Genomic DNA, 27,814 nt, shown 5'->3' with positions numbered 1-27,814 from the left:
GGTTGCACCTAGGGTTGCACTTAGGGATAGGGTTGCACCTAGGGTTGCACTTAGGGATAGGGTTGCACCTAGGGTTGCACTTAGGGATAGGGTTGCACCTAGGGTTGCACTTAGGGTTGCACTTAGGGTTGCACTTAGGGATAGGGTTGCACTTAGGGATAGGGTTGCACTTAGGGATAGGGTTGCACTTAGGGTTGCACTTAGGGATAGGGTTGCACTTAGGGATAGGGTTGCACTTAGGGTTGCACTTAGGGTTGCACTTAGGGATAGGGTTGCACATAGGGTTGCACTTAGGGATAGGGTTGCACTTAGGGATAGGGTTGCACTTAGGGATAGGGTTGCACTTAGGGTTGCACTTAGGGATAGGGTTGCACTTAGGGATAGGGTTGCACTTAGGGTTGCACTTAGGGATAGGGTTGCACTTAGGGTTGCACTTAGGGATAGGGTTGCACTTAGGGATAGGGTTGCACTTAGGGTTGCACTTAGGGTTGCACTTAGGGATAGGGTTGCTCTTAGGGTTGCACTTAGGGATAGGGTTGCACCTAGGGTTGCACTTAGGGTTGCACTTAGGGTTGCACTTAGGGATAGGGTTGCACTTAGGGATAGGGTTGCACTTAGGGTTGCACTTAGGGATAGGGTTGCACTTGGGGTGCACTTAGGGATAGGGTTGCACTTAGGGATAGGGTTGCACTTAGGGTTGCACTTAGGGATAGGGTTGCACTTAGGGATAGGGTTGCACTTAGGGTTGCACTTAGGGTTGCACTTAGGGATAGGGTTGCACTTAGGGATAGGGTTGCACTTAGGGATAGGGTTGCACTTAGGGATAGGGTTGCACTTAGGGATAGGGCTGCACTTAGGGTTGCACTTAGGGCTGCACTTAGGGTTAGTGTTGCACTTAGGGTTGCACTTAGGGTTGCACTTAGGGATAGGGTTGCACTTAGGGATAGCGTTAGGGTTAGAATTAGGGCTAGGGTTGGAATTAGGGTTAGAATTAGGCTAGGGGGAGGGGTGTGTCTATATGTAAAATCTTCCTTAAAACCCATCCTGCGTGATAATATAGGTGAATTTAATGAAAATGTAGAGTCCCTGTGGGTGGAGATAAGGGGAGGGGGAAAAAATAATAAATTACTGATAGGGATTTGTTATAAATCTCCAAAAATAATGGAAGCAATGGAGAATATCCTCGTAAAGCAAATAGATGAAGCTGCGACTCAAGGAGAAGTCATTATTATGGGGGACTTCAACTACCCTGAAATAGATTGGGGAACAGAAACCTGCAGTTCCAGCAAAGGTAATCGGTTTTTGACAACTATGAGAGACAATTACCTTTCACAACTGGTTCAGGACCCAACAAGGAGGGGGGCACTGCTAGACCTAATATTAACCAACAGGCCAGACCGCATATCAAATATAAGGGTTGGGGGTCACTTGGGGAATAGTGATCACAAAATAATAAGTTTTCATGTCTCCTTTAATAAGATGTGTAGTAGAGGGGTGACAAGGACACTAAACTTCAGGAGGGCAAATTTCCAACGGATGAGAGAGGATCTTGGTGCAATTAACTGGGACGATATCCTGAGACACAAAAATACACAAAGAAAATGGGAGACGTTTATTAGCATCCTGGATAGGACCTGTGCACAGTATATACCGTATGGGAATAAACATACTAGAAATAGGAGGAAACCAATATGGCTAAATAGAGCTGTAAGGGGCGCAATAAGGGACAAAAAGAAAGCATTTAGAGAATTAAAGGAAGTAGGTAGTGAGGAGGCATTAAATAAATACAGAAAATTAAATAAATTCTGTAAAAAGCAAATCAAGGCAGCAAAGATTGAGACAGAGAGACTCATTGCCAGAGAGAGTAAAAATAATCCCAAAATATTCTTTAACTATATAAATAGTAAGAAACTAAAAAATGACAGTGTTGGCCCCCTTAAAAATAATCTGGGGGAAATGGTGGATGAGGATGAGGAAAAAGCCAATATGCTAAATTACTTTTTTTCATCAGTATTTACAAAAGAAAATCCCATGGCAGACAAAATGACTAGTGATAAAAATTCCCCATTAAATGTCACCTGCTTAACCCAGCAGGAAGTACAGCGGCGTCTAAAAATAACTAAAATTGACAAATCTCCGGGCCCGGATGGGATACACCCCCGAGTACTGCAGGAACTAAGTACAGTCATTGATAGACCATTATATTTAATCTTTAAAGACTCCATAATAACAGGGTCTGTACCACAGGACTGGCGTATAGCAAATGTGGTGCCAATTTTCAAAAAAGGGGCAAAAACTGAACTCGGTAATTATAGGCCAGTAAGCTTAACCTCTACTGTGGGTAAAATCCTGGAGGGCATTCTAAGGGATACTATACTGGAGTATCTGAAGAGGAATAACCTTATGACCCAGTATCAGCACGGGTTTACTAGGGACCGTTCATGTCAGACTAATTTGATCAGCTTCTATGAAGAGGTAAGTTCCGGACTGGACCAAGGGAACCCAGTGGACGTAGTGTATATGGACTTTTCCAAAGCTTTTGATACGGTGCCACACAAAAGGTGGTTACATAAAATGAGAGTAATGGGGATAGGGGAAAATATGTGTAAGTGGGTTGAGAGCTGGCTCAGGGATAGGAAACAAAGGGTGGTTATTAATTAAGCACACTCGGACTGGGTTGCGGTTAGCAGTGGGGTACCACAGGGGTCAGTATTGGGCCCTCTTTTTAACATTTATTAATGACCTTGTAGGGGGCATTCAGAGTAGAATTTCAATATTTCCAGATGACACTAAACTCTGCAGGGTAATCAATACAGGGGAGGACAATTTTATATTACAGGATGATTTATGTAAACTAGAAGCTTGGGCTGATAAATGGCAAATGAGCTTTAATGGGGATAAATGTAAGGTCATGCACTTGGGTAGAAGTAAAAAGATGTATAACTATGTGCTTAATTCTAAAACTCTGGGCAAAACCGTCAATGAAAAAGACCTGGGTATATGGGTGGATGACAAACTCATATTCAGTGGCCAGTGTCAGGCAGCTGCTACAAAGGCAAATAAAATAATGGGATGTATTAAAAGAGGCATAGATGCTCATGAGGAGAACATAATTTTACCTCTATACAAGTCACTAGTTCGACCACACTTAGAATACTGTGCACAGTTCTGGTCTCCGGTGTATAAGAAAGACACAGCTGAACTGGAGCGGGTGCAGAGAAGAGCGACCAAGGTTATTAGAGGACTGGGGGGTCTGCAATACCAAGATAGGTTATTACACTTGGGGCTATTTAGTTTGGAAAAACGAAGACTAAGGGGTGATCTGTTATGACCCCAATGGCGAGGGTCTCAGAGGAACAAGTAAGTCTGCGAAGTACAAAAATCCAGCTCATAGGGCAGTGGTAACTGGGTTGACCATATATCTACTCCTAACGCCAACACTAGAAGTAGCCGGGGAACATGCCTACGTTGGTCGCTAGATGTCTCGCGCCAGCCGGAGGACTAACTACCCCTAGAAGAGGAAAACAAAGACCTCTCTTGCCTCCAGAGAATAGACCCCAAAAGTTGGATACAAGCCCCCCACAAATAATAACGGTGAGGTAAGAGGAAATGACAAACACAGAGATGAACTAGGTTTAGCAAAGAGAGGCCCACTTACTAATAGCAGAATGTAGTAAGATAACTTATATGGTCAACAAAAACCCTATCAAAAATCCACACTGGAAATTCAAGAACCCCCGAACCGTCTAACGGCCCGGGGGAAGAACTCCAGCCTCCCTAGAGCTTCCAGCAAGGTAAGGATACAGATTATGTACAAGCTGGACAAAAATGCAAACAAAAACAAATAGCAAAAAGCAAGAAAGCAGACTTAGCTTAATCTAGCAGGAACCAGGATCAGTAGACAAGAGCACAACAGATTAGCTCTGATTACAACGTTGCCAGGCATTGAACTGAAGGTCCAGGGAGCTTATATAGCAACACCCCTGACTTAACGACCCAGGTGAGCATACAAGGGATGGCAGACATTCCCAGAGTCAAATCACTAGTAACCACTAGAGGGAGCCAAAAAGGTAAATTCACAACAGTACCCCCCCCTTAGTGAGGGGTCACCGAACCCTCACCAAGACCACCAGGGCGATCAGGATGAGCGGTGTGAAAGGCACGAACCAAATCGGCCGCATGCACATCAGAGGCGACCACCCAGGAATTATCCTCCTGACCATAGCCCTTCCACTTGACCAGGTACTGAAGCCTCCGCCTGGAGAGACGAGAATCTAAGATCTTCTCCACCACGTACTCCAACTCGCCCTCAACCAACACCGGAGCAGGAGGCTCAGCAGAAGGGACCACAGGCACAACGTACCGCCGCAACAAGGACCTATGAAATACGTTGTGAATGGCAAACGACACCGGAAGATCCAGGCGAAAGGATACAGGATTAAGGATTTCCAATATCTTGTAAGGACCAATGAAGCGAGGCTTAAATTTGGGAGAGGAGACCTTCATAGGAACAAATCGAGAAGACAGCCATACCAAATCCCCAACGCGAAGTCGGGGACCCACACCGCGGCGGCGGTTGGCAAAACGCTGAGCCTTCTCCTGTGACAACTTCAAGTTGTCCACCACATGACTCCAGATCCGCTGCAACCTATCCACCACAGAATCCACCCCAGGACAGTCAGAAGGCTCCACATGTCCTGAGGAAAAACGAGGATGGAAACCGGAGTTGCAGAAAAATGGCGAAACCAAGGTGGCGGAACTAGCCCGATTATTAAGGGCAAATTCAGCCAACGGCAAGAAGGTCACCCAATCATCCTGATCAGAAGAGACAAAACACCTCAAATAAGCCTCCAGAGTCTGATTAGTTCGCTCCGTTTGTCCGTTAGTCTGGGGATGAAAAGCGGACGAAAACGACAAATCAATGCCCATCCTACCACAAAAGGATAGCCAGAACCTGGAAACAAACTGGGATCCTCTGTCCGACACAATATTCTCAGGAATGCCGTGCAAACGAACCACGTTCTGGAAGAACACAGGAACCAGATCAGAAGAGGAGGGCAGCTTAGGCAAAGGAACCAAATGGACCATCTTGGAGAAACGATCACATATCACCCAGATGACAGACATGCCCTGAGACACCGGAAGATCAGAAATTAAATCCATAAAGATGTGTGTCCAAGGTCTCTTCGGGACAGGCAAGGGCAAGAGCAACCCGCTGGCACGAGAACAGCAAGGCTTAGCTCGAGCACAAGTTCCACAGGACTGCACAAATGACCGCACATCCCTTGACAAGGAAGGCCACCAAAAGGACCTGGCCACCAGATCTCTGGTGCCAAAAATTCCCGGGTGCCCTGCCAACACTGAGGAATGAACCTCGGAAATGACTCTGCTGGTCCATTTAGCAGGCACAAACAATCTGTCAGATGGACAAGAGTCAGGCCTACCAGCCCGAAATCTCTGCAACACACGCCGCAGATCAGGAGAAATAGCTGACAAGATAACTCCTTCCTTAAGAATACCCACAGGTTCAGCGACTCCAGGAGCATCAGGCACAAAGCTCCTAGACAGAGCATCGGCCTTCACATTCTTAGAACCTGGTAAATACGAGACCACAAAGTCAAAACGGGAGAAAAACAATGACCAGCGGGCCTGTCTAGGATTCAGGCGTTTAGCAGACTCGAGATACATCAGATTTTTGTGATCAGTCAAGACCACCACACGATGCTTAGCACCCTCGAGCCAATGACGCCACTCCTCAAATGCCCACTTCATGGCCAACAACTCCCGATTGCCCACATCATAATTTCGCTCTGCCGGCGAAAACTTCCTGGAGAAAAAGGCACAAGGTCTCATAGTAGAGCAACCAGGGCCTCTCTGCGACAAAACGGCCCCTTCTCCAGAGACTCCTTGATATATGAACGCATCGCGGTATGTTCAGGTACCGACAAATTAAACAGTCTCCCCTTAGGAAACTTACTGCCAGGAATCAAATCTATTGCACAGTCACATTCCCTATGAGGAGGCAGTGCACTGGACTTAGACTCGCTGAAGACATCCTGATAATCAGACAAATACGCCGGAACTTCCGAGGGCGTAGAAGAAGCAATAGACAAGGGCAGGGAATCTCCATGAATTCCATGGCAGCCCCAACTTGACACCGACATTGCCTTCCAGTCCAAGACTGGATTATGGGTCTGTAACCATGGCAAACCCAAAACAACCAAATCATGCATCTTATGCAGAACAAGAAAACGTATCACCTCCCGATGTTCGGGAGTCATGCACATGGTAACCTGTGTCCAAAACTGCGGTTTATTTTTTGCCAAAGGCGTAGCATCAATACCCCTAAGAGGGATAGGATTTTCTAATGGCTCCAGAACGAAACCGCAGCGCTTGGCAAATGACAGATCCATCAGACTCAGGGCAGCACCTGAGTCTACAAACGCCATGACAGGATACGATGACAGTGAGCAAATCAAAGTTACAGATAGAATAAATTTAGGTTGCAAATTACCAATGGCGACAGGACTAACAACCCTAGTAAGACGTTTAGAGCATGCTGAGATAACATGTGTAGAATCACCACAGTAGTAACACAAGCCATTCTGGCGTCTATGAATTTTCCGCTCATTTCTAGTCAGGATTCTATCACATTGCATTAAATCAGGTGCCTGTTCAGACAACACCATGAGGGAATTTGCGGTTTTGCGCTCCCGCAACCGCCGGTCGATTTGAATTGCCAGGGCCATGGAATCATTCAGACCTGTGGGAATGGGAAAACCCACCATCACATTCTTAATGGCTTCAGAAAGGCCATTTCTGAAATTTGCAGCCAATGCACACTCGTTCCACTGGGTCAGCACGGACCATTTCCGAAATTTTTGGCAATACACTTCAGCCTCGTCCTGGCCCTGAGACATAGCCAGCAAGGCTTTTTCTGCCTGAATCTCAAGATTGGGTTCCTCATAAAGCAAACCGAGCGCCAGAAAAAACGCATCAATATCAGCCAATGCCGGATCTCCTGGCGCCAGCGAGAAGGCCCAATCCTGAGGGTCGCCCCGTAAAAAAGAAATAACAATTTTCACTTGCTGAGCGGAGTCTCCAGATGAACAGGGTCTCAGGGACAAAAACAATTTACAATTATTCCTGAAATTTCTAAATTTAAATCGGTCTCCGGAAAACAGTTCAGGAATCGGTATCTTAGGTTCTGACATAGGATTTCTGATAACATAATCTTGTATGCCCTGCACACGAGCAGTAAGCTGGTCCACACCTGTAATCAAGGTCTGGACATTCATGTCTGCAGCAAACACAAGCCACTCAGAGGTAAAGGGGAAAAGAAAAAAAAATGAGAAAGAGAAAAAAAACCTCAGAATTTTCTTTCTTATAATCCCGCTTCTGCAATGCATTTAACATTTAATACTGGCCTGGCAAACTGTTATGACCCCAATGGCGAGGGTCTCAGAGGAACAAGTAAGTCTGCGAAGTACAAAAATCCAGCTCATAGGGCAGTGGTAACTGGGTTGACCATATATCTACTCCTAACGCCAACACTAGAAGTAGCCGGGGAACATGCCTACGTTGGTCGCTAGATGTCTCGCGCCAGCCGGAGGACTAACTACCCCTAGAAGAGGAAAACAAAGACCTCTCTTGCCTCCAGAGAATAGACCCCAAAAGTTGGATACAAGCCCCCCACAAATAATAACGGTGAGGTAAGAGGAAATGACAAACACAGAGATGAACTAGGTTTAGCAAAGAGAGGCCCACTTACTAATAGCAGAATGTAGTAAGATAACTTATATGGTCAACAAAAACCCTATCAAAAATCCACACTGGAAATTCAAGAACCCCCGAACCGTCTAACGGCCCGGGGGGAGAACTCCAGCCTCCCTAGAGCTTCCAGCAAGGTAAGGATACAGATTATGTACAAGCTGGACAAAAATGCAAACAAAAACAAATAGCAAAAAGCAAGAAAGCAGACTTAGCTTAATCTAGCAGGAACCAGGATCAGTAGACAAGAGCACAACAGATTAGCTCTGATTACAACGTTGCCAGGCATTGAACTGAAGGTCCAGGGAGCTTATATAGCAACACCCCTGACCTAACGACCCAGGTGAGCATACAAGGGATGGCAGACATTCCCAGAGTCAAATCACTAGTAACCACTAGAGGGAGCCAAAAAGGTAAATTCACAACAGTGATCTTATTTTAATGTATAAATATATGAGGGGACAGTACAAAGACCTTTCTGATGATCTTTTTAATCATAGACCTGAGACAGGGACAAGGGGGCATCCTCTACGTCTGGAGGAAAGAAGGTTTAAGCATAATAACAGACGCGGATTCTTTACTGTAAGAGCAGTGAGACTATGGAACTCTCTGCCGTATGATGTTGTAATGAGTGATTCATTAATTAAATTTAAGAGGGGACTGGATACCTTTCTGGAAAAGTATAATGTTACAGGGTATATACACTAGATTCCTTGATAAGGCGTTGATCCAGGGAACTAGTCTGATTGCCGTATGTGGAGTCGGGAAGGAATTTTTTTCCCCATGGTGGAGTTACTCTTTGCCACATGGTTTTTTTTTGCCTTCCTCTGGATCAACATGTTAGGGCATGTTAGGTTAGGCTATGGGTTGAACTAGATGGACTTACAGTCTTCCTTCAACCTTAATAACTATGTAACTATGTGCACATGGTGCAGATTTGGCTGCGTATCCGCAGCAGATTGGTCACTGCAGATTCGTAGCAGTTTTCCATCACATTTACAGTACCACATAAACCTATGGAAAACCAAATCCGCTGTGCCCATGGTGCGGAAAATACAGCGCGGAAACGCTGCGTTGTATTTTCCGCAGCATGTCAATTCTTTGTGCGGATTCCGCAGCGTTTTACACCTGCTCCATAATAGGAATCCGCAGGTGAAATCCACACAAAAAACACTGGAAATCCGCGGTAAATCCGCAGGTAAAGCGCAGTGCGTTTTACCTGCAGATTTTTCAAAAACAGTGCGGAAAAATCCGCACACAAATACGCAACGTGGGCACATAGCCTTAGGGTTACGGTTGGAATTAGAGTTAGGGTTGGAATTAGGGTTAAGACTAGGGTTAGGGGTGTGTTGGGGTTAGGGTTGGGATTAGGGTTAGGGGTGTGTTGGGGTTAGTGTTGGAGTTAGAATTGAGGGGTTTCCACTGTTTAGGCACATCAGGGGGTCTCCAAACGCGACATGGCGCCACCATTGATTCCAGCCAATCTTGCGTTGAAAAAGTCAAATGGTGCTCTCTCCCTTCCGAGCCCCGACGTGTGCCCAAACAGTGGTTTACCCCCACATATGGGGTACCAGCGTACTCAGGAGAAACTGGACAACAACTTTTGGAGTTCAATTTCTCCTGTAACCCTTGGGGAAAAAAAATTGCAGGCTAAAAAATCATTTTTGAGGAAAGAAAAATGATTTTTTATTTTCACGGCTCTGCGTTATAAACTTCTGTGCAGCACTTGTGGGTTGTAAGTGCTCACTACACATCTAGATAAGTTCCTTTGGGGGTCTAGTTTCCAAAATGGGGTCACTTGTGGGGGGTTTCTACTGTTTAGGCACATCAGGGGCTCTGCAAACGCAACGTGACGCCCGCAGAGCATTCCATCAAAGTCTGCATTTCAAAATGTCACTACTTCCCTGCCGAACCCCGACGTGTGCCCAAACAGTGATATACCCCCACATATGGGGTATCAGCGTACTCAGGAGAAACTGGACAACAACTTTTGGGGTCAAATTTCTCCTGTTACCCTTGGGAAAATAAAAAATTGCAGGCTAAAAAATCATTTTTGAGAAAATAAAAATTATTTTTTATTTTCATGGCTCTGCGTTATAAACTTCTATGAAGCACTTGGGGGTTCAAAGTGCTCACTACACATCTAGATTAGTTCCTCGGGAGGTCTAGTTTCCAAAATGGGGTAACTTGTAGGTGAGCTCCAATGTTTAGGCACACAGGGGCTCTCCAAACGCGACATGGTGTCCGCTAATGATTGGAGCTAATTTTCCATTCAAAAAGCCAAATGGCGCTACTTCCCTTCCGAGCCCTGCTGTGCGCCCAAACAGTGGTTTACCCCCACATATGGGGTATCAGCGTACTCAGGAGAAACTGGACAATAACATTTGGGTTCCAATTTCTCCTGTTACCCTTGGGAAAATAAAAAATTCCGGGCTAAAAAATCATTTTTGAGGAAAGAAAAATTATTTTTTATTTTCACGGCTCTGCGTTATGAACTTCTGTGAAGCAGCTGGGGGTGTAAAGTGCTCACTATGCATCTAGATAAGTTCCTTGGGGTGTCTAGTTTCCAAAATGGGGTCACTTGTGGGGGAGCTCCAATGTTTAGGCATACAGGGGCTCTCCAAGGGCGACATGGTGTCCGCTAACGATTGGAGCTAATTTTCCATTCAAAAAGTCAAATTGCGCACCTTCCCTTCCGAGCCTTGCCGTGCACCCAAAAAGTGGTTTACCCCCACATATGAGGTATCGGTGTACTCAGGAGAAATTGCCCAACAAATTTTAGGATCCATTTTATCCTGTTGCCCATGTGAAAATGAAAAAATTGAGGCTAAAAGAATTTTTTTGTGAAAAAAAAGTACTTTTTTATTTTTCCGGATCAATTTGTGAAGCACCTGAGAGTTTAAAGTGCTCACTATGCATCTAGATAAGTTCCTTGGTGGGTCTAGTTTCCAAAATGGGGTCACATGTGGGGGAGCTCCAATGTTTAGGCACACAGGGTCTCTCCAAACGCGATATGGTGTCCGCTAACGATGGAGATAATTTTTCATTCAAAAAGTCAAATGGCGCTCCTTCCCTTCCGAGCCTTGCCGTGCACCCAAACAGTGGTTTACCCCCACATATGAGGTATCGGTGTACTCAGGAGAAATTGCCCAACAAATTTTAGGATCCATTTTATCCTGTTGCCCATGTAAAAATTAAAAAATTGAGGCTAAAAGAAATTTTTTTGTGAAAAAAAAGTACTTTTTCATTTTTACGGATCAATTTGTGAAGCACCTGGGGGTTTAAAGTGCTCACTATGCATCTAGATAAGTTCCTTGGGGCATCTAGTTTCCAAAATGGGGTCACTTGTGGGGGAGCTCCAATGTTTAGGCACACGGGGGTTCTCCAAACGCGACATGGTGTCCGCTAAAGATTGGAGCCAATTTTTCATTCAAAAAGTCAAATGGCGCTCCTTCGCTTCCGAGCCCTGCCGTGCCCCCAAACAGTGGTGTACCCCCACATATGAGGTATCAGCGTACTCAGGGCAAATTGGACAACAACTTTTGTGGTCCAGTTTCCCCTTTTACCCTTGGGAAAATAAAAAAAAATTGTTGCTAAAAGATCATTTTTGTGACTAAAAAGTTAAATGTTCACTTTTTCCTTCCATGTTGCTTCTGCTGCTGTGAAACACCTGAAGGGTTAATAAACTTCTTGAATGTGGTTTTGAGCACCTTGAGGGGTGCAGTTTTTAGAATGGTGTCACTTTTGGGTATTTTCAGCCATATAGAACCCTCAAACTGACTTCAAATGTGAGGTGGTCCCTAAAAAAAATGGTTTTGTAAATTTTGTTGTAAAAATGAGAAATCACTGGTCAAATTTTAACCCTTATAACTTCCTAGCAAAAAAAAATTTTGTTTCCAAAATTGTGCTGATGTAAAGTAGACATGTGGAAAATGTTATTTATTAACTATTTTGTGTTACATAACTCTCTGGTTTAACAGAATAAAAATTCAAAATGTGAAAATTGCAAAATTTTCAAAATTTTCGCCAAATTTCCGTTTTTTTCACAAATAAACACAGAAATTATCGACCTAAATTTACCACTAACATGAAGCCCAATATGTCATGAAAAAACAATCTCAGAACCGCTAGGATCCGTTGAAGCGTTCCGGAGTTATTACCTCATAAAGGGACACTGGTCACAATTGCAAAAAACGGCCAGGTCATTAAGGTCAAAATAGGCTGGGTCATGAAGGGGTTAATTATTCTAATTTACTGAGATAATGACTTTTGGATTTTCATTGGCTGTAAGCCATAATCATCAACATTAACAGAAGTAAACACTTGAAATAGATCATTCTGTTTTCTAATGACTATATAATATATGAATTTCACTTTTTGTATTGAAGAACTGAAATAAATGAACTTTTTGATGATATTCTAATTTTGTGAGAAGCACCTGTATGTGCAGACTCAGCTCGCTTGTAACCAGTTCATGCTGGAATATGACTCCCGTGTTGGCGAGCGGTGAGTATGTTGCTTTCTATGAATGTCGTGGCTGGGTCCTGCTGGACTGAGCTGCTCTTATTGTTCCTGAGGCCAATCAACCAAGCAGGCCAAGAGTAATCTCCTGCAGGGAGAAATTAGGACACGGATAATCACGTACATGTACCATTTTGTCTCAGGATTATCACTATTGGATCAAATGACAAAAACGGATACATCCACAGGAATGCGCACTTATAGGACAATGTAATCACAGGCCTGTAACGTAACACGTTCGTTTCTGTTATGGCATCTACAGTCCCTTATAATGTACAGGATGATATGTGGTGAGAGAAGTTCCTACCCACTTGGGAGCCTCCAGATGCGCCGTGTGTGGGCCGTTAGCCAAATACTACACACCCGTCTCTCTGCTCTGCGCATTTATAGCTTCAGATGTTTACTTTCTGCCCCTCTTCTCTGCATTTTTACTTGTCACTTCCCATTGCTCTTTTTCTCCCTCATTCATGTGAGCTAAACATAAATTATTCTGTCACCCTCCCACACAAGTTAACTGATTATTGGAGGTCGGCATGCAGCGCACCCCGGATCTCCAAGTATTGAATATGATGGTGGCACCAACGTTTACCAGTTCCTCGTTTGCAGTGTTGAATAGATCGGCTAGATTGTGTCATTTCACTCTTACCATGTCCATATCCATATGTAATATTTCATTTGATTTGTTTACAGGGAGAACAAGGGGAGGATGGCAAAACGGAAGGTGTCCCCGGTGCTCCTGGAGATAGAGTAAGACCTTATTCACACTAAGAATCAAAACTAAGAGTAAACCGACAAAGAGGCCAATAATATTTAAGTTAAAAGTAAATCAGAAACTTTATTAATTAAGAATTTGATGCAAAACAACCAGAAGAAAAGGGGACACTAATCCAAGTGGTAAACATACAGTTAGGTCCATATATATTTGGACAGAGACAACATTTTTCTAATTTTGGTTATAGACATTACCACAATGAATTTTAAACAAAACAATTCAGATGCAGTTGAAGTTCAGACTTTCAGCTTTCATTTGAGGGTATCCACAATAAAATTGGATGAAGGGTTTAGGAGTTTCAGCTCCTTAACATGTGCGACCCTGTTTTTAAAGGGACCAAAAGTAATTGGACAATTGACTCCAAGGCTATTTCATGAACAGGTGTGGGCAATCCCTTCGTTATGTCATTCTCAATTAAGCAGATAAAAGGCCTGGAGTTGATTTGAGATGTGGTGCTTGCATTTGGAAGGTTTTGCTGTGAAGTAAACATGCGGTCAAAGGAGCTCTCCATGCAAGTGAAACAAGCCATCCTTAAGCTGCGAAAACAGAAAAAAACAAGCCGAGAAATTGCTACAATATTAGGAGTGGCAAAATCTACAGTTTGGTACATCCTGAGAAAGAAAGAAAGCACTGGTGAACTCATCAATGCAAAAAGACCTGGGCGTCCACGGAAGACAACAGTGGTGGAGGATAGAAGAATAATCTCCATGGTGAAGAGAAACCCCTTCACAACAGCCAACCAAGTGAACAACACTCTCCAGGAGGTAGGCGTATCAATATCCAAATCTACCATAAAGAGAAGACTGCATGAAAGTAAATACAGAGGGTTCACTGCACGGTGCAAGCCACTCATAAGAATCAAGAATAAAAAGGCTAGACTGGACTTTGCTATAAAACATCTAAAAAAGCCAGCACAGTTCTGGAAGAACATTCTTTGGACAGATGAAACCATGATCAACCTCTACCAGAATGATGGAAAGAGAAATGTATGGCGAAGGCGTGGTACAGCTCATGATCCAAAGCATACCACATCATCTGTAAAACACGGCAGAGGCAGTGTGATGGCTTGGGCATGCATGGCTGCCAGTGGCACTGGGTCACTAGTGTTTATTGATGATGTGACACAGGACAGAAGCAGCCGAATGAATTCTGAGGTATTCAGAGCCATACTGTGTGCTCAGATCCAGCCAAATGCAGCCAAACTGATTGGTCGTCGTTTCATCCTACAGATAGACAATGACCCAAAACATGAAGCCAAAGCAACCCAGGAGTTAATTAAATCAAAGAAGTGGAATATTCTTGAATGGCCAAGTCAGTCACCTGATCTCAACCAAATTGAGCATGCATTTCACTTGTTAAAGACTAAACTTCAGACAGAAAGGCCCACAGACAAACAGCAACTGAAAACCACCGCAGTGAAGGCCTGACAGAGCATCAAAAAGGAGGAAACACAGCGTCTGGTGATGTCCATGAGTTCAAGACTTCAGGCAGTCATTGCCAACAAAGGGTTTTCAACCAAGTACTTGAAATGAACATTTTATTTAAAATTATTTAATCTGTCCAATTACTTTTGGTCCTTTTAAAAACAGGGTGGCATATGTTAAGGAGCTGAAACTCTTAAACCCTTCATCCGATTTTAATGTGGATACCCTCAAATGAAAGCTGAAAGTCTGAACTTCAACTGCATCTGAATTGTTTTGTTTAAAATTCATTGTGGTATTGTCTATAACCAAAACTAGAAAAATGTTGTCTCTGTCCAAATATATATGGACCTAACTGTATATAATATAATAAAAAACCATAGATGATACATAAGTATAAAAGATAGGTATAAGAAAGTCGCTGCTAGGTATCAAAACACACCTATGGGTTATACAGCACACTCATATATTAATAGTAATGTCATGTATAGAAGGGTATCAGAAAATGTATGCACTTATGTATCATCTATGGTTATTTATTATATTATACATGTTTACCACTTGGATTAGCGTCCGCTTTTTTTCTGGTTGTTTTTATTCCCCTCGTGCACCAAATTCTTGATCAATAAAGTTATTGATTTACTTTTCACTTAAATATTATTGGCCTCATTGTCGGTTTTCTGCTGGTTTTTGTAATCGTGCAATATTACTGATGGGTCACTGTTAGTGATGAGCGAGCGTGCTGGGATAAGGTGTTATCTGAGCATGCCCGTGTGCTAACCGAGTGTCTTCGGCGTGCTTGAAAAATATGTTTGAGTCCCCATGCCTGCATGTCCTAACAAACTGGCAATCCCATGCACGTGTTGTGGCTGTCTAACAGCCGCAAGACATACAGCCACGGCGACTCAAACATATTTCTCAAGCACGCCAAAGACACTTGGTTAGCACTTGAGCATGCTCATAATATCACCTTATCTGAGCACATTCGCTCCTCACTAGTCACTATATAATAGTCCAGCCTACACATGCACCTATATAGGGGTGCGCCTTCTCACATATGGTGTGATTTCAGTCACCATTTAGTTACAATATTTATATATGCATGTGTATTATTGCTTACTTTTGAGTTTTCTTAATCTTATTCCCACTAACACTAGACTAGATCCCGCTGCACAGCCTTCGTATGACTCATATATTAGTCAATTACTGTATCTGCATTTACTCACCCTACCAATACAGCCAGAATTGGTCCATCAGGAGGTGATGTTTTTTTGTGTATGTGTGTGGGGGGGCTCTCTGTCCAAGCACTTGACCAACTTGTTAGTGGTTCAAAAATAGATTTTAGGGCTTTGTCTAGTGCCCTGCAAAATAACATTACAGAAACTCACACAGACTTGATACAACCATTATCATTTTTTAGGGACCTGTTGGTGATCGTGGAGACCGAGGGGAATCGGGGGACCCAGGATACCCTGTGAGTTGTTGCACTGACCAGATTTTTTATGATGTGACTTACTTTCTATAAGTAAACATGTCTGACATACACCAATTTATCATAAATCTGTCCAAATGTGTAGAGCTATAGTGAACGACCTTCACCAGCATGTCGCTTTTCCATCTTAAGTTTTTTATTATCCGCTCATTTAGTATACAATATCCTTCTATTGATCACAGCTCCATATTCCCTGCACATTCACGTAGGCACCACTAGAGGGCGCTTCCTACATACAGTTACTCATAGAGCTGCTGTAATGCAGTAAACTCTTCAGCTCCCCCTAGTGGTGGCGACAGGCAGCCAGCTTTGTTTAATAGGAAAGCCTATGTAGAGGATTCTGAGAGGACACATAAGAATAGTAAATCTGTCCTCCATTATTAATTATGCATTCAGGATACAGCAGATCTGTTGTTAGAAGTAATTTTATTAATTCAAAGGCCGATATTAATCTTTTTTTTTTTTACTTCTATACAGGGTCAAGAAGGACCAGAAGGCCCCAGAGGAAAAGCCGGACAACAAGGTTTACCAGTAAGTTACTCCATGTATCTATTTATTCCTATCATTTGAAAAGAATGTTTACAATTTAGGTAAAGGGTTTTCCCAATTACAGGTAGGTGGTCACACAGTTATTGTGCCACATGGCCATTTACTACTCACTTTTTGTCATGTGGATTTTGGCTTCTATTGATTTCAATTGGTAGAAGCGATGTGGCCAAAATTTCCATTGTAAAATGTGTGTACAATACCTGAAAGCACACTTAATGTATTTGAAGAGTTACATCTATCTTTATTTTTCTTGCAGGGCCATCCTGGACCACGAGGTTTTCAGGGGTTAAAGGGATCCAAAGGCGCGATGGTAAGTTGTGCAGATTAGTCGCATAGACATGGTAGCTACAGGCTACTACTGCCAGAGTAAGGAGCAATTCATTTTATCTATTCATTATGACAGGACTTTATCAGCTTGTGTGTCCTCCTTGTGAGAGTTGAATATAATTGCTCCTGACAGATTTTCTCCCAAAAATTGCTTAGATTGTGGTTTTCGTGTTTCCAGAGATATCACCATCCTATACAGTCCATTTTTTCTTCAGTAAATTGCCAACCAGGGATTATGGAGAGAGTTATCGATTTGTATGAACATAAGTCTTAGGGTGGCCTTCAGTATTTGGGCATTATGTCACTGAGTGAGATAAGGAGATCTGTCAGGCTACTTTCACACTAGCGTTAACTGCAATCCGTCACAATGCGTCGTTTTGCAGAAAAAAACGCATCCTGCAAAAGTGCTTGCAGGATGCGTTTTTTCTCCATTGACTAACATTAGCGACGCATTGCGACAGATTGCCACACGTCGCAACCGTCGTGAGACGGTTGCGCCGTGTTGTGGCGGTCCGCCGGGAGCAAAAAACGTTACATGTAACTGTAGCGCCCCCACTGCCGCAGGGCCGAGGGGTACCCGGTACCGGGCCTCTGAGTCTCTGCTCTGGGGTTGTCACGGTGGCTAGACCCGGTCCGTGACCCTGCTGAGGGGCGCCCAATGAAAGGTGTGGGTGGTATGGTGATGATGTTATGATGTGGTGCAGGTCGCAGTAAATAACGAGGACACCAGGTTGCAGTCTCTTTACCTCTTTACTGAAGGCTTCAGGATCCTCAGTCCGGAATACGGTTAACCAGGCTGCGCAAGTCCGGCCGGTCCGATGGCACCTCCAGAGTTCCCTTTGCAGGTGGAAATCTGTGCCTACCTTCTAGCGCTTGTGTGTTGTGGTCCTCCCCTGCTGTGCTTACGGGATAGTCCCCACAACTGTTGTGTCTGTTTCTGAAGTTCCCTCACAACTCGATTATGATGTTCTGCTTCGTCCCCCAGATCATATGGATAGGACGCACCCGTATGACGGGTAGGCTCGGAGCTCTTCTGGGACCCTAGTGTCGCCCCTCTCCAGTTGTTGCCCCCTATGTCTTCTTAGGTGATTTGGGTGAGACAGCCCGCCTATAACTGACTGTCCTGCCGTAGGTTTGACGTTAGGCCTGGAGCTCTATACTTCCTCGGCGTTCCGGCCACCGGCTGCGCGCCTCAGTAGGATGTTGCCTCGTCTTGCAGCACGGCTCCTACTGGTGTTTCTCCTTGTTGCGTTGATCTCGTTTCTCACTCAGCACAATAAACCTCGCTTCTTGTCCTTTCTTGGGGTACCGCCGCTATCTCGTGCAGGCGCGGTCCCGTAACGTTCTCTCAGTTCGCTAGGCCTCTGTCAGGATCCCACCCCTGACAGTGACCCCCCTGAATCTTCCCCTGCAACACCCTCTACCACAGGATGTTGCCTGGCTCCAACCCAGTCAGCTTCTGACTAACTTCCTATCTAACCCCCAGTTTTACCAGACTGTGAGGAGTGGCCTAATACATAGCGCCCTTAGCTCCCCCTGGAGGCCAGACTGTGAAGTGTATTGGTGTCTGTGATACCTGGTCAGGTGAACTCCTTCAGTGCCATCAGACGTACCATAGCCCCCCTTAGCGGCGGAGCATCAGTACCGCAACGACCAGGACTCTGGGGCGCTGCATAACGTTCTTTGCTCCCAACGGTCCGCTTTTTCCGACCGCGCATGCGCGGCCGGAACTCCGCCCCCACCTCCTCGCACTTCCCCGCACCTCACAATGGGGCAGCGGATGCGCTGGAAAAATGCATCCGCTGCCCCCGTTGTGCGGCGGAGACAACGCTAGCGTCGGTGACCTCGGCCCGAGGCACTGCGACGGGCCGAGCCCGACGCTAGTGTGAAAGTAGCCTAAGTTTCTAAACTTCAGAATTGTGAGGGCTGAATTTCAGGTAATGTGTAGAAGAAAACAAAGTAGATTTCAACTCGCCATATATACAGTGTCATTTCACTTTTATCAGGGTTTAAAGGGAAAACCAGGAAAATCGGGAGAAGCCGCCACACGTGGACCACCTGTAAGTAAAGTTCCCCACAAGAAAATACTTATCTACTGTAGAATAGTAAATCCCATTGTGTTTGTTCCTCTTTGTGGCTCATACAATGCTGACTGGCCATCCAATATCTGTCCCGACTCTCCTGTACAAGCCTTCCTGTGTTCTCTATGGGGAGGGCGGAGTAAGCCACTGAAGAAGCCATCTAGCAACGGCTGATCTGTGTGCAGATCAAAAGGATCGAGCTAAATGTTTCACACTCTTCATATTTATATGTCACACAGACTGAAAAATACTAGACGCCACCAAGGTAGCACCATACCCACCATCAGGAAAAGCAAGACACAGAGATCAAGGGTTGTGCGTTTTTGTGAACGGTTTCACCTTTGTAAAATGATTGTCCACCTCTCCACCTCTCGTGTCTCCCCTTTTCCTCATAGATTGTAAGCTTGCGAGCAGGGCCCTCATTCCTACTGGTATCTGTTTTGAACTGTGATTTCTGTTATGCTGTAATGTCTATTGTCTGTACAAGTCCCCTCTATAAGTTGTAAAGCGCTGCGGAATATGTTGGCGCTATATAAATAAAATTATTATTATTATTATGATTGTACCTCCTTGTTTTTAGGGAGCAGTAGGAATGGCCGGACCTCGGGGAGTGGTAGGAAGACAAGGCCATGAGGGTCCCCCAGGGCCAGATGGAATACCAGGGAAAGATGGCACTGCTGGGCTGAGTGTGAGTGTCCTCTCTGTGTGCAATACTGTATAATCCAACAGGTAAAAGGTGATTTCATTAATATTTTTTTTTCCTAGGGAGAGCAAGGTGATGATGGAGAAATTGGACCTGCCGGCACATCGGGAAAGCGAGGAAACAATGGTGTGCCAGGATTACCTGGGGCTCAGGGACCAATTGGACTCAGGGTAATTGCTGTCTGTGCACTACTAATAATCAGCTTGTCACAGCAGATATCTTGTTCTGGCCAGCGATTAATTATCACTGATTTCCCATGTTTTGACAGAAAGATGGCTGCATTGTTCCAAAACCAGCATCACACATAGGTCTGCAGGTTATGTCTGGTATTGGAGCTGATCTCCATTGAAGTGCATGGCTTCAATACCACATACAACCTGTAACCAAGAGTGCCACTGTGGGTTTTTTTTTTGGGAAAGCATCGATGTTTTTCTAAATAATTAAACAAAACGCAACAGGGGCAGTAAATGGAAGCTAAAAGCCCAGATAGCCAGAAAATGGCATCACTATGGAGCACTAAGAGAAGCTTTAGGAGATAATTACTAGTGGTATAACAGAACCATTCAGGGATTTTGTGCCCCCTGGGTTTAACATTAAAACCTGTGGGGGTAGGGCACAGGAGGAGCATTACATGCGCTGACGTAATCTACATGTATGTATACGGTCCTATCCTGATGGTTACACTTATTAGGTGGTTGTACCGGGGTTATGTCTGATTTCTGTGTGGAGATGCATCACATTATGTGTTTTGTGTGTTTTGTCTTTACTCCGGATGAGGAGAGTTCGCTCTCCAATAATATGTCTGTTCAGCGTATCCAGGTGGAGCAAGTCTGACTCATGTTAGAGTGGAAAACAGCCATAATCTACTCCTCTGGGTTGTATACTTCACTTTACCCGATCCTCGCAGGTCATGTGACCCAATAACGCCAGATACTCTGTATCCCCTGGTATTACTGTATGCCAAAAGAATCTCAGCGGAGAACAAACCTTATTATCTGCTGCCCTCTAGTGGACAAGATCCAGAAACTACGGAAATTGCCTGTCAGGGCGACGGCTATTGTGCTACAGCAATGTACAGTTGTGATTTGGAGGAGGATTAAACCTTCCATATTGCATTGCTGATGGTGCACATTCAGCAGATGTCAGGAGTGTGCGGTGCTTTCCCTGTGGGATCTCTTCTGGCCGGAGGGGTATACACAGCTGTACACAACTCTCCAATGTCAGTTCTGGCTACAGATAAATGGTTGCAGATTTCTTTCATTTCATTTCATGGTTTTTACTGAATTGATTTGTACTAGAAGTTCTGTTTTGTTTTGTTTTTTAATGTTTCCTTTTTATAAAAGAAGGTTCAATTTTTTTTGGGGGGTGGACCCCGTTCTGGGCATTATTTAAACCATTGACAGTATTTTCTTCTGATACACTTGGTGCAATTAATCCCCCAACCAAAAGTGCCAGTCAGAGTTTACTGTGCCTCCTCTTTTTGGTTTGCAGTATGAAGGTCAATTTCCAGACTCCTGATTTGTGCTTTGGTTGTATGTGTGTTGTCTACAGTTGCACAGTCTAGCAACTAGGTCAGCTCCGAGTTATATGTACAGGGACATATGAACATGATAGTAGGTTCTCTTTAAAGGAAATTATAAAATCAGGAAAAATACGTTTAGTTTTGCTTGGAGTTTTTTAAACGTGAAATAGCACCACTCTTGTCAATGGGCTGTTTCGGTAATGCAGCTATCACTTGAATGAGATGCAGTACCAGACAAAGGCCAATGACTACACTGGTCAAGTTTCCTGACCTGAAATAAGCAGCTTATAAAGCTGTTGAGTCCGTGTCAGGAGATCTGCTGGCAGTCTGTACTAATATCAGACGTACGAAAGCCTAACAGAGTTTTCCACCTTTTGAGACCAACATATCCAATCTCCTAATATGTTTGGGGTTTTTTTTGTAACTGTCAGAAATGTCATATTTCCTTTGTTTTCCCTTAAAATCTTTTAACCTATAGCCAGACAATAGGACAGCCTGTGTGTGGCCCATGGGAAATGTTCCACGGCATTGTGGACTATTATGGAATTATTAGGGGCCTGATTTTACGCAAATTCAGATTCTGTCCAGACCTTAGCCATTTTGTTTATTTATTAAATTTCATGCGAAGCAACAAAGACCTAAGGTATATAAGATCTCAGCCAAGAGAGAAGCAGGTCGAAGAAAGAGGAGGAGAGAACAGTGGAGGAGATGCAAGGGAAGAAGGGCAGGAGAGGGCGTAAATAAGGCTAAGGGTCCTATGTAGAGTTGAGCGACTTTTACTCTTTTAGGATCGAGTCGGGTTTCGCGAAACCCGACTTTGTCAAAAGTCAAAAAATTATTGCGAAAAGTCGAGGGCCGACTGAAACACGAAACCCAATGCAAGTCAATGGGGAATCAAAGTCGGCAGAGAGTGGAGGACAGGAAAACACCTACAGTGCCTGTTTTAATGCCAAAAACATCAATTGTTATTACTGAAGCTTGTCAATCTTAATTTACTTTATAATAATAGTTAGGCATTGAAAATTGGGGGTCATTTGGCTAAAGTTGTGGGGGGGTAGGGCTGGTTCAAGTTTTTCGTGGGCCCAGGAAACGCGAACTACGTCACAGCGGTGGAGCAGGGAGAGGTAAGTATTTCAACTTTGTAAGTGCTGTGATCCTGAGCAAGCAGGGGGGGGCCACTCGTTCGCATTGGCACTGGCACAGGACCCCTCAAAGTACGGCGGTGTGTTTGATGGCGGGGGCGCCTCCCACCGGCGGAGACACTTTTGCGTACTATGAGGGGCCCTGTGCCAGTGACGTTGCCAACGAGTATGCCCCCCCACCTGATGAAGGAACCTGCACTTTCATCTGCACCTTCCTGTTTGTCCCCGTGTAAGGTGGTATAGTATGCGGGAAGGGGAACCTGACTCTCAGCAGGGTCAGATTCTGGCTGTGTAGAATGCAAGGGGAATGTAGTGGTCTGGGTCAATGTACCAGCAGACTCATCTAGCAGTGGCTGGGCAATGGGCAGGATGAGGAGAAAACACAGATATAGGCCCAAATAATAAAGTGGGCTAAATGCAGTTCAAAATTGGTAACAGGAGTAAACTGGCGGCATAGCTTTGTTCAGCGGAGGACAATTGTAAGGAGTGGCAGACAGTTAGTAGGCCCAAAAAAGTACGTAGGCTAAATGCAGTTCAAAATTGGCAACAGGAGTAAACTGGCGGCATAGCTTTGTTCAGCGGAGGACAACTGTAAGGAGTGGCAGACACAGTTAGTAGGGCCAAGTAATAAAGTGGGCCAAATGCAGTTTAATATGTGATATAGGCTGAAAATTGAAGCTCAGCTTTGTTCAGTGGAGGAGAACAACAAGCAGTGGCAGACACTGTTAGTAGGTCCAACCAAACAAGTAGGCCAAATGCAGTTTAATATGTGATATAGGCTGAAAATTGAAGCTCAGCTTTGTTCAGTGGAGGAGAAAAGCAAGGAGCGGCAGACACCATTAGTAGGCCCAACCAAACTAGTAGGCCAAATGCAGTTTAATATGTGATATAGGCTGAAAATTGAAGCTCCGCTTTGTTCAGTGGAGGAGAAAAGCAAGGAACGGCAGACACCGTTAGTAGGCCCAACCAAACAAGTAGGCCAAATGCAATTTAACCCCTTCCCGACCTGTGACACAGCGTATGCGTCATGAAAGTCGGTGCCAATCCGACCTGTGACGCATATGCTATGTCACAGAATGATCGCGTCCCTGCAGATCGGGTGAAAGGGTTAACTCCCATTTCACCCGACATGCAGGGACAGGGGGAGTGGTACTTCCCCCCGTGGCTACGATCGCTCTGATTGGCTGTTGAAAGTGAAACTGCCAATCAGAGCGATTTGTAATATTTCACCTAAAAAACTGGTGAAATATTACAATCCAGCCATGGCCGATGCTGCAATATCATCGGCCATGGCTGGAAACACTGATGTGACCCACCCCACCGATCGCCCCCCAAGCCACCGATCTGTGGTCCGCTCCCCTCCATCTTGTGCTCCGCTCCCCCGTCCTCCTGTCCGCTCCCCATGTGCTCCTATGCCACCCCCCCGTGCTCCGACGCCCCCCCCCGTGCCCCGATCTCCACCCCCTTATACTTACCGAGGCTCCCGGTGTCCATCCGTCTTCTCCATGGGCGCCGCCATCTTCCAAAATGGCGGGCGCATGCGCAGTGCGCCCGCCAAATCTGCCGACCGGCAGATTCGTTCCAGGTATAGTTTGATCACTGTGATAGGTTATATCACAGTGATCAAAATAAAAAAAAATAGTAAATGACCCCCCCCCCCCTTTATCACCCCCATAGGTAGGGACAATAATAAAAAAAAGAAAATATATTTTTTTCTTTTTCCGTTAGGGTTAGAACTAGGGTTAGAACTAGGGGTAGGGTTAGGGGTAGGGTTAGGGTTAGGGCATGTGCACACAGTGCGGATTTGGCTGCGGATCCGCAGCGGATTGGCCGCGGATCCGCAGCGGATTGGCCGCTGCGAATTCGTAGCAGTTTTCCATCAGGTTTACAGTACCATGTACACCTATGGAAAACCAAATCCGCTGTGCCCATGGTGCGGAAAATTTTGTGCGGAAATGCTGCGTTGTATTTTCCGCAGCATGTCAATTCTTTGTGCGGATTCCGCAGCGTTTTACACCTGTTCCTCAATAGGAATCCGCAGGTGAAATCCGCACAAAAAAACACTGGAAATCCCCTGTAAATCTGCAGGTAAAACGCAGTGCCTTTTACCTGCAGATTTTTCAAAAATCGTGCGGAAAAATCTCACACGAATCCGCAACGTGGGCACATAGCCTTAGGGTTAGGGTTGGAATTAGAGTTAGGGTTGGAATTAGGGCTAGGGTTGGAAATAGGGTTAAGATTAGGCTTGTGGTTAGGGTTACGGATAGGGTTAGGAGTGTGTTGGGGTTACAGTTGTGGTTAGGGTTGGGATTAGGGTTAGGGTTGGGATTAGGGTTAGGATTAGGGTTGGGATTAGGGTTACGGGTGTGTTGGGGTTAGGGTTGTGGTTAGGGGTGTGTTGGGGTTAGGGTTGTGATTAGGGTTATGGCTACAGTTGGGATTAGGGTTAGGGGTGTGTTGGGGTTAGTGTTGAAGTTAGAATTGAGGGGTTTCCACTGTTTGGGCACTTCAGGGGTCTCCAAACGCAACATGGCACCACCATTGATTCCAGCCAATCTTGCGTTCAAAAAGTCAAATGGTGCTCCCTCCCTTCCAAGCCCCGACGTGCGCCCAAACAGTGGTTTACCCCCACATATGGGGTACCAGCGTAGTCAGGACAAACTGGGCAACAACTGTTGGGGTCCAATTTCCCCTGTTACCCTTGCAAAATAAAAAATTACTTGCTAAAACATAATTTTTGAGGAAAGAACAATTATTTTTTATTTTCACGGCTCTGCGTTATAAACTTCTGTGAAGCACTTGGGGGTTGAAAGTGCTCACCACACATCTAGATAAGTTCCATGGGGGGTCTAGTTTCCAAAATGGGGTCACTTGTGGGGTGTTTCTACTGTTTAGGCACATCAGGGGCTCTGCAAATGCAACGTGACGCCCGCAGACCATTCCATCAAGGTCTGCATTTCAAATGTCACTACTTCCCTTCCGAGCCCTGACGTGCGCCCAAACAGTGGTTTACCCCCACATATGGGGTACCAGCATACTCACAACAAACTGGGCAACAAATATTGGGGTCCAATTTCTCCTGTTATTCTTGTGAAAATAAAAAATTGCTTGCTAAAAACATCTTTTTTGAGGAAAGAAAAATGATTTTTTATTTTCACGGCTCTGCGTTGTAAACTTCTGTGAAGCACTTGGGGGTTGAACGTGCTCACCACACATCTAGATAAGTTCCTTGGGGGGTCTAGTTTCCAAAATGGGGTCACTTTTGGGGTGTTTCTACTGTTTAGGCACATCAGGGGCTCTGCAAACGTAACATGATGCCCGCAGAACCATTCCATCAAAGTCTGCATTCCAAAACGTCACTACTTCCCTTCCGAGCCCCGGCATGTGCCCAAACAGTGGTTTACCCCCACATATGGGGTATCAGCATACTCAGGAGAAACTGGTCAACAACTTTTGGGGTCAAATTTCTCCTGTTACCCTTGGGAAAATTAAAACATTCTGGGCTGAAAAAATATTTTTGAGGAAAGGAAACACTTATTATTTTCACGGCTCTGCGTTATAAACTTCTGTGAAGCACTTGGGGGTTCAAAGTGCTCACCACACATCTAGATAAGTTCCCTTGGGGGTCTAGTTTCCAAAATGGGGTCACTTGTGGGGAGTTCCTACTGTTTAGGCACATCAGGGGCTCTGCAAATGCAACCTGACGCCCGCAGAGCATTCCATCAAAGTCTGCATTTCAAAACGTCACTACTTCCCTTCCGAACCCCGACGTGTGCCAAAACAGTGGTTTACCCCCACATATGGGGTATCAGCGTACTCAGGAGAAACTGGACAACAACGTTTGGGGTCCAATTTCTCCTGTTACCCTTGGGAAAATAAAAAATTGTGGGCTAAAAAATCATTTTTGAGAAAAGAAAAATTATTTTTTATTTTCATGGCTCTGCGTTATAAACTTCTGTGAAGCACTTGGGGGTTCAAAGTGCTCACCACACATCTAGATTAGTTCCTTGGGAGGTCTAGTTTCCAAAATGGGGTCACTTGTGGGGGAGCTCCAATGTTTAGGCACACGGGCTCTCCAAACACGACATGGTGTCCGCTAATGATTGGAGCTAATTTTCCATTCAAAAAGCCAAATGGCGTGCCTTCCCTTCCGAGCCCTGCCGTGCGCCCAAACAATGGTTTACCCCCACATATGGGGTATCATCGTACTCAGGACAAACTGGACAACAACATTTGGGGTCCAATTTCTCCTATTACCCTTGGGAAAATAAAAAATTCCGGGCCAAAAATCATTTTTGAGGAAAGAAAAATTATTTTTTATTTTCACGGCTCTGCGTTATAAACTTCTGTGAAGCACCTGGGGGTTTTAAGTGCTCACTGCATCTAGATAAGTTCCTTGGGGGGTCTAGTTTCCAAAATGGGGTCACTTGTAGGGGAGCTCCAATGTTTAGGCACACAGGGGCTCTCCAAACGCGACATGGTGTCCGCTAGCGATGGAGCTAATTTTCCATTCAAAAAGTCAAATGGCGCGCCTCCCCTTCCGAGCCTTGCCGTGCACCCAAACAGTGGTTTACCCCCACATATGAGGTATCGACGTTCTCAGGAGAAATTGCCCAACAAATTTTAGGATCCATTGTATCCTGTTGCCCATGTGAAAATGAAAAAATTGAGGCTAAAGGAAATTTTGTGTGAAAAAAAAGTACTTTTTCATTTTTACGGATCAATTTGTGAAGCACCTGAGGGTTTAAAGTGCTCACTATGCTTCTAGATAAGTTCCTTGGGGGGTCTAGTTTCCAAAATGGGGTCACTTGTGGGGGAGCTCCAATGTTTAGGCACACGGGGGCTCTCCAAACGCGACATGGTGTCCGCTAAAGATTGGAGCCAATTTTTCATTCAAAAAGTCAAATGGCGCTCCTTCCCTTCCGAGCCCTGCCGTGCGCCCTAACAGTGGTTTACCCCCACATATGAGGTATCAGCGTACTCAGGACAAATTGGACAACAACGTTCGTGGTCCAGTTTCTCCTTTTACCCTTGGGAAAATAAAAAAATTGTTGCTAAAAATCATTTTTGTGACTAAAAAGTTAAATGTTCATTTTTTACTTCCATGTTGCTTCTGCTGCTGTGAAACACCTGAAGGGTTAATAAACTTCTTGAATGTGGTTTTAAGCACCTTGAGGGGTGCAGTTTTTAGAATGGTGTCACTTTTGGGTATTTTCAGCCATATAGAACCCTCAAAATTACTTCAAATGTGAGGTGGTCCCTAAAAAAAATGGTTTTGTAAATTTTGTTGTAAAAATGAGAAATCACTGGTCAAATTTTAACCCTTATAACTTCCTAGCAAAAAAAAAATTTGTTTCCAAAATTGTGCTGATGTAAAGTAGACATGTGGTAAATGTTATTTATTAACTATTTTGTGTCACATAACTCTTTGGTTTAACAGACTCGCATTCAAACAGTCCCTCACTACTTTCAAAACCGCACTCGCCACAGCTAAACAAACCTACTTCTCATCTC

General features: G+C 44.7%; 1 protein-coding gene across 2 annotated transcripts in view; it reads left to right on the top strand.

Moving 5' to 3' along the window:
* Window positions 1–27,814, top strand: part of COL27A1 (collagen type XXVII alpha 1 chain) — a 477,424-nt gene that overhangs the window by 375,193 nt on the left and 74,417 nt on the right. For both annotated transcript variants that reach the window (XM_077283906.1, XM_077283905.1), the window contains exons 42-48: window positions 12,982–13,038; window positions 15,905–15,958; window positions 16,454–16,507; window positions 16,782–16,835; window positions 18,859–18,912; window positions 19,514–19,621; window positions 19,699–19,806. In XM_077283906.1, coding sequence (XP_077140021.1) covers window positions 12,982–13,038; window positions 15,905–15,958; window positions 16,454–16,507; window positions 16,782–16,835; window positions 18,859–18,912; window positions 19,514–19,621; window positions 19,699–19,806 — 489 coding nt within the window. The remainder of the gene's footprint in view (window positions 1–12,981; window positions 13,039–15,904; window positions 15,959–16,453; window positions 16,508–16,781; window positions 16,836–18,858; window positions 18,913–19,513; window positions 19,622–19,698; window positions 19,807–27,814) is intronic.

Source organism: Ranitomeya variabilis, chromosome 2 (genome assembly GCF_051348905.1).
Source record: "Ranitomeya variabilis isolate aRanVar5 chromosome 2, aRanVar5.hap1, whole genome shotgun sequence".
In the NCBI taxonomy this organism is placed as follows: domain Eukaryota; kingdom Metazoa; phylum Chordata; class Amphibia; order Anura; family Dendrobatidae; genus Ranitomeya; species Ranitomeya variabilis.
This window is presented reverse-complemented; position numbering and strand designations above follow the sequence as displayed.